The following is a 7466-nucleotide window of genomic DNA, read 5'->3' on the forward strand; positions in this document are numbered from 1 at the left end:
AAAAAGATCACCATTGGACACGGTAAAACCTCTTGCAATCTGAGCAAGCGATTTGATTGGTTTTCAACTATTGCACTCAAGAGTGGCCGTGGATACAAATTGATACTTGAGATCGAATACGACACATTATCTTTTTGTAACCACCGGTTTGTAGGACATGAAGTTTGTGCTCACGAGCTCATATGCTCCCTGTAAACAGTAAAATCTTTAAAAAATAGTTTAAAACAAAAAACTGAGTTTTTTTTTGGGGGGGGGGGGGGGGCAAACATTGACAAACTCTCAACATGCATGTGTGAAAATTTTCTTGAAGAAACAATATTCCGAAATGCTTCCTAAAATACAAAATTGATGCTCCAAAAGTTCGTTTTTAAGCGCATTTTGGAGCATCGATTTTGTTTTTTAGGGAGCATTTCGGAACATCTTTTATCCAGGAAACTTTGCACGCATGTAGAACATTTTTTAATGTTTGTTTTTACTATTTTTTGTCGAATTTATTGATCAGTGAGGATGCATATGAGCTCGCGAGAAGGACACTTTCCCGATTCATGAGTCATCTGATTTTTATTTCTTATTAAACACATGGAGCATGTAAACTATCCGTTGAGTTTTTCTTCGGACGGTCATTCGTGGACTTATTTAATCTAGATTTTTTTGCGGGGGTAAATCTAGAAAAATCTAATAAAGAAACTATTCTCACAGAGGCAGGATGTGTGTGCGCGCGTCACAGAGACGAGTGTATGTGCATGTTCGTCGGCAACTCTGGTTATGCTATGCTAAAAGGAAAAAAAAACCATTCACTTTCAAAAGCCTCCGGTAACTACCACGGGTTTTCGTCCGCAGCATTCGAGAGCGGGTCTAGATGTCAAAAAAATACCTGAAACCGAATACGACACCTTGTGTTTATTCTAGCACCGTCCCATTAATTCTCTAGTTATTTTTCTAATTTGTTCGCGCTGGGTCGGTGCAATATAATCCATCGTCGTCGTCGGTCGTAATTACGATGTATACAAACAGTACCCGCCGCACGACGACTAGCTCGAACACGCCAGTGATCCCCTGTGTGTTGGCGATAAGGCCGAACTTGCTCTATAGCTTGTGCGCTGACGGCGACGGCCATGTTGACGATCCCAAACCAACTGCCGACGATCCCATACGGGAAACAGCAGCATCACGAAATACGGGTGGACGGAGCCAATTCGTGGGCCGCTGCTGGACACTCGTTAGCAGCTCAAACAGTGATTAGAAAGTGTTCCTGTCGCGTGCTTGGACAAATACACACCTATTCATGAATGTGAGCTATTACAATTTACATGTGTATTTTTTTATTTGTATTTGTGTACGGTCCTGGTCGCTAAGGGGGGCCGTGCCCACTAAATGCGTGAAAGCCAAATTTTTTGGGAGATAATAAAAGAGCCACCTGCATGTTGGATGGGGAGTTAAATTTAGGTTTGGGGGAAATGGAGAAAAGGCTGGATTTGGAACTGACCCTAGTGACGAAATGGACAGTTTGGAAGAACGAGTGTGACATGGGGATTTTTGGCTTGCCCAAATTTGCCAGGCATTCGATCACTACACTTGAGAGGGAGCGGGGCCCCACTAACATGTGTCTCATGTTTATTAGATGCTAATTCTTTCTGTATTTCCATAGTTTTGAGCACATTAAAACAATAGGTATTCTAGCTGTTGACAGCTGGACAACCACATTTTACTTTCTTGCACTAACAAAGGAAATTAATTAGTAGATTTATTGCAGGGAATTAATTAGTAGATTTTGGTTGCTGCATATTTGTCTCAAAGGGCTTGCAGGGAAATACAGGTTGGACATAATAACACTCTAATTATAAATGAAAGGATGTGATTCTACGCGTTAAAATATTTAATGAATGATAACCATGATAAATTAAAGAAAAACTTACTTTGGGGTATTTATTAAATAGGTAACACATGTTTATTTTGAAACATATATGTCGTGATCAATAAGCTTGTGCATCCATATCCACAAGAAAGGAGTACAACTACGTAAAGACATCATTTTCCCTGGGATGACAAAGTCTATGTGCCACATTGACTAATTCTTTTTTTTGGGTGATGGAACAAGAGTTCTACATGTTTGAAAATTTCACATATGCATGTAACTGTAATCATGTATATATGTCTTTGCGTGTCATTCTTCCATAGGAACTCCTAAACTATACATATGAAAAACAAAATCTTCACATATGGTGGCAAAAATAACCAAAATACTATATGCAAAATATATTCTTTTTAGGTGTGATCTATAAAAATAGCAACACCACAGTTTCCTATAAAAAAACTAGCAAAAATCAAGATTAGATAGGTAAACATATTTTTCCAGCAGTGCTTCTATCTTTACGTCCCGGGAGCGATTTTGTTGACGTGTCGTGATACACGTGGAAGTGGCTACACCACCCAGACGTTCCGTAGACCTTTTAAAGGAGAAAATGATTTCCGAATAAACCGCGAAACTACAGGTGTCTATTAAAACGACGCCGTTGATTTAGAATATAACGAAGAACCTTTTTCAGTGGTATTATGCCTTATTTTAAATATGGAAAATAAATCCATCGGCACGACGAAAACAAATTACGAAAACCGCGGCGACAGCTGCACCGCCTGGACCTTTCGCGGAAAGAATAAAACGGTTTCACATAAACCAGAGAAAACTTGGTGTTGTCATGCAGAGTCCAGACACAGACACGATGTGACTCACAAAAAATCGAAAAGACCTATTTTCCTCCCCCATTTTATTGTTGTGAGGAAATTGTGGCTTTTGATAAAGCCTTTCCAACGGGGGGTGCCGTGCTGGCGCGTTGCAACCTAGCGGGGGAGGCCAGCTCTAGAGAGAGAAAAGGGTTCCAGAGCGGCAGCCCCCAACACCTCCCCCCCTCTCTCTCTCCCCCCCTACGCTGGCTGCTGCCGCTGCAGGCTGCACGCACCCTAAAGCAGCGAGCCTTTCCACCTCTCCTCTCCCTGCCACCCCACCCACACACCACCGCCACCACCCCGCCTCGGCCTCGGCTGCGGCGCCCTGTGTCTCCGCCTCTCCGGAGCGGGAGCGGCCGCCGCCGCCCGCCGCCGCCATGTCCGGGCTGTACGGCCAGCAGGGGTTCTCCCCTTCCAGGAACCTATCCCCCCAGATTAGAAGCAACCCAGATGTCGATAGGTAGAGGCGGCGCACGGATTTTTCTTGGTTTCTTTGCTTGTTTCTTGGCCAATTCGTGGTGGCAAGATTGGTTTTTTATTTATTATTATCGTGCGCTGTGTTTTCTTTTCTTCCTGTTGGGTTTGGTCGCTTTGATGGGTGAATGGAGATGGTGATGTGATTGCTCTGTAATTAATGGTTTTGTGCAGCCAGTACTTGGCCGAGCTGCTCGCCGAGCACCAGAAGCTGGGGCCTTTCATGCAGGTGCTGCCCATATGCAGCAAGCTGCTGAGCCAAGGTGAGATCTCCTGATCTCCCCTTTTTACTGTTTTGTCTGCAGGCTGATGTGATTTTCCTCTGTTTATGCACGGTAGTGGTGTTCCTCTGCAACCATGGATACGGAAGTACATGGCTGCAGGGCTTGGATACTGCCCACTTTAGATTAGATGGCATTGGTTGTTGCTGCCTGGTTGTATGGTCTCTGGTGCATTCACTGCTTGGATGACACTCTGTTTTCATTTTATACATACTGCGATGTTTTCATTCGTCGGGGCGAGAATTAGATGATTGCAGTTATGCGCGGTAATGTTGATCAATCCTTCTGTTGCAATCTATGTTTGCAATGAGGTAGATCAATCTTCTTCTTGACTGGCATATGGTGGTCGATTGCTGTTGGAAACTTGTCTGGTATCTTAGCAAATCATCCCACCATTGGTGAGAACCATATGTCTGATCTAGGGTTCATCTTAACTGTACCATGTAAAAAGCAGTGCTTAAGTTTGTGGATTGTATATACACTGGACAACACTAAATGCTGTATATGAACGTCGGCATATATATCGCTGTCAAATAAATCAATGACATTATCAACCAAAGAGTTGTTGAGATATCCTGTGGCCTTGCTCATTTCCAGCCTCACTACATATAAACATCTTTTGATATAACTATGAAGTTCTTCTGCAAACTGGGCTGATTATAGGAATACTTCACTTGATACTCAGCCTCTTTCTATAGGGCATGCTTAGACCGTCTGACTCTTTTTTCTGCGTGCAGCACACATGCTTGGATCATGATTTATGGGATTTTCTTTATCTCACATATTAGCCTGAGGGATTCACTATCTTCAGTGAGGCTATCAAGAATTCTTTTGTTTAAATGGTGGTGTTTGATCAAATTTTACATCGACTGCATCACACTCTAATGTCTCTTGGTTAGACCAGCCTGTAGAACGAACTATACGCTGGCCATCAGCATGTTGTATGTATATTAGATAAGTATATCTAAGGAACGGTTGATGTTTTTATGAGGATTGAAAAAGGAATGGTTGGTGTTATGGACCTACTGTGAATGATCATACGAATATCTTGGATCTGGTTCCTATGTGCATATGCTTTTTGATATCTGCCTTTGTCCAGTCAGTGTTTATCCATTGTATGATTATATCGTGTCTTGGTTGTGAAAAATAACCTAACATCGATGTACAAAATTCTGTTTGTAATCAATAGCTTATCCATTTCTTTTGATCTAAATTCTCACCTGACCTTCTTGTTACTCAGAGATTATGCGGGTGTCAAACTCTGCCCACAACCCTGGATTCAGTGATTTCGATAGACATCGATTCAGAAGTCCTAGTCCAATGTCTTCACCAAATCCAAGATCCAATCTCTCTGGCAATGGGTTCAGTCCTTGGAATGGACTGCACCAAGAGGTAGACATTCATTCATTACATATTTATTTGTTAAGGAAGAAATAAAATATGTTTCCAATCCAGTAGATCACGCTATTGCACCTTTATACTCCAGAAGGTACATGCTTTCACTGTGAGAGTTTTAGCCATTATTATCTATAAAATGGACCCTGTCGGTACATAAGTTATAGTAAACTTTTTGGGTCTGCAATATGATACTATGATATATAAAATTCATAATACAATGTAAATGTGGGTTTTTTTTGGTGGAAAATATTGTCTGTTATTCATGTTGTGCACATTCTTCCAAATATTTTTATTTCATGAAACGATACTGATGAATCGTTTGTGCTTTGCCATTTTGAACTATTCAAAAGAGGTTAGGTTTTCCTCAAGGAAATAGTATGGATTGGCAAGGAGCGCCACCAAGCCCTAGCTCTCATGTCATGAAGAAGATTCTACGCTTGGAGGTCCCAGTTGATTCTTATCCGAGTGTACGCTGCCTCTAACTTGTGCAATTTTATTTTTACACAGAATGATGATTGATCCATTTTTTATTCCTTTGCTGATATAACTTTTGCTTTCACGGCAGTTCAATTTTGTGGGACGTATTCTAGGACCTAGAGGCAATTCTCTAAAGCGGGTAGAAGCATCTACTGGTTGTCGCGTTTTCATCAGAGGAAAGGGTTCCATCAAAGATCCAGGGAAGGTAACCAAAGTTCGCAATGTTTGATCTGCACCCCCTGAAGTTAAATTATACATTTTTTTCTGAAGTCTGCAAATTGGGTTGCATATTAAGTTGAGTAAGTTTACTGGAATCGTCCTCCAGTTCTACGGATCTCATCCATCACCATGTTTGGCTTTTCACAACCTGTTCATAACCCCATTGGATGATTATGTGTTCTAACTTTCTCCTGGAACTCCCTACCCCTTTCCTAACCCATAATTATGTAACTGCAAGCTAATTATTTTTTCTTCACGATAACTTTACTTTTACACCGACGTGCGATATATTTCTATTCTGTCCAGTTTACTTGTCAACTTTCTTTTTATTCCTCGTAAATCTGTTTTCCTGTTTGGCAATTTTTGCCTGTAGGTTCCATTGCTTGCTTTTTTGCCTCTCACCTTGTGTTTCTACTACGTTGCTGAGAACTTAAGTTTCACTTTTTTTTTCTTTTTTTCTTCAAGGAGGACAAGCTGCGAGGAAAACCAGGCTATGAGCATCTGAGTGAACAACTTCATATCTTGATAGAGGCTGAGTTCCCAGCCAATATTATTGATGCCAGATTGAGACATGCACAGGAAATTCTAGAAGAACTGCTAAAGCCAGTGGTAAGTAATTAATGTTTCCATGTACATATTCGCTTTCTGAAGAAAGCCAATGAAATACCCAGTTATCCTTTTATAGTTTATAATACCATGAAAATTCTTTTTAATAAAATAATAATTGATAATGTGAGGAATCACATATAAAAATGTTGCTTCCACCTTCTCTAGTGCTAGTGGTCACCACCTAGCAGATACAGTATATCTTTTTCTTGAATTTGGATTATTACCATTATTGATCTCTCTCAATTGGTTCCCTTTATATTTTGTGGAGTACATTTTCATTTCTCATTTATTATCTGGAACTTGTGTTTACTTACAATTGCACATGCATACCATGGCGGCTTGCTTGTCCAAGAATGCTTTTTGTTTACAGACGGCAAGCACTCTGGACATGCCTCACTCACAAAGCCATGTTGGTTTCTGCTGCAGGATGAGACACAGGATATCTACAAGAGGCAACAGCTCCGGGAGCTGGCGATGCTAAACTCAACCCTGCGAGAGGACAGCCCTCATCCGGGGAGCGTCTCCCCATTCAGCAATGGTGGCATGAAGCGTGCGAAAACAGGCCAGTAGGGAAGGAGCCACCCCTCATCGTTACCGGTATTGTCCAGGTGCCTTATGTTCCCCCCAATGGGGACGCCATGTCTCCAGGCAACGTTTGCCGCGGGCGCACTTGAAGGAAGCGACGCCCTGCATTTCGCTAGACGAGTCAGTATGAGTCTGCGGTCTCTCCTGCGGACAAGGAGAAGCCGCTGGGACAGTGGAAGTAGTAGAGTCCTGGGTCGGTGGGTCGGCCCAGCTTTGGTTGCTGTAAGGTCCTATAACATTCGCTTTATTTGTTAATTGACTGTTAACCCTAGTAATGTGGTGCTATGATGGTAGGTGATCTCCATGACAGACAGACTAGAGAGGCCCGAGTATGTGAGCTTTCATGTTTTCCTTTTCACCCCCTGTTAGGCGTCGGAACTTCCTTGTATATTATCCACCCTTCTGCATTATGGAGTCGCGGATAATAATAAAAAAGGGTATAAGGATCATCTGCTTGTGCCTTGTGGAGTTGTCGTGTCTGGTTCAGACCGTGGAGGTTTCGAACCGACAAAGTCGAAGTCTGGTTTTTAATGTCATCAGTGTTCATGGATCTTTGTGGTTTATATTGTTGAACTGTGATGAATTTGTTGCAGTTTTGGGTTCTGGCATGTTTGTTTGCCTCTGCTTGGCATCACAGATGGGATGTTACTGCTGGGAATCCCGTGGGAGACGTTTGCCGCGGTAATACTGTATTATTGT

General features: G+C 42.0%; 1 protein-coding gene across 1 annotated transcript; it reads left to right on the plus strand.

Moving 5' to 3' along the window:
* The first annotated feature begins 2870 nt into the window (after positions 1-2870).
* LOC125511122 (KH domain-containing protein SPIN1) lies at positions 2871-7216 on the plus strand. The gene is made up of 7 exons (XM_048676410.1): positions 2871-3184; positions 3373-3461; positions 4720-4871; positions 5228-5344; positions 5443-5559; positions 6039-6182; positions 6609-7216. Exons 1-7 carry the CDS (start codon positions 3102-3104, stop codon positions 6750-6752), a joined length of 846 nt encoding a protein of 281 aa, XP_048532367.1. The 5' UTR covers positions 2871-3101; the 3' UTR covers positions 6753-7216.
* Positions 7217-7466: the final 250 nt, after the last annotated feature.

This window comes from Triticum urartu, chromosome 5, assembly GCF_003073215.2.
Source record: "Triticum urartu cultivar G1812 chromosome 5, Tu2.1, whole genome shotgun sequence".
NCBI classification, from domain to species: domain Eukaryota; kingdom Viridiplantae; phylum Streptophyta; class Magnoliopsida; order Poales; family Poaceae; genus Triticum; species Triticum urartu.

What these genes read in the sequence shown, in the direction of transcription:
- LOC125511122 (XM_048676410.1), top strand. Translation starts at nt 3,102, where the DNA reads ATGTCCGGGCTGTACGGCCAGCAGGGGTTCTCCCCTTCCAGGAACCTA. An exon ending in GGAATGGACTGCACCAAGAG is followed by an intron (nt 4,872 to 5,227) that starts GTAGACATTCAT and finishes ACTATTCAAAAG; the next exon opens with AGGTTAGGTTTTCCTCAAGG. An exon ending in CAGTTGATTCTTATCCGAGT is followed by an intron (nt 5,345 to 5,442) that starts GTACGCTGCCTC and finishes CTTTCACGGCAG; the next exon opens with TTCAATTTTGTGGGACGTAT.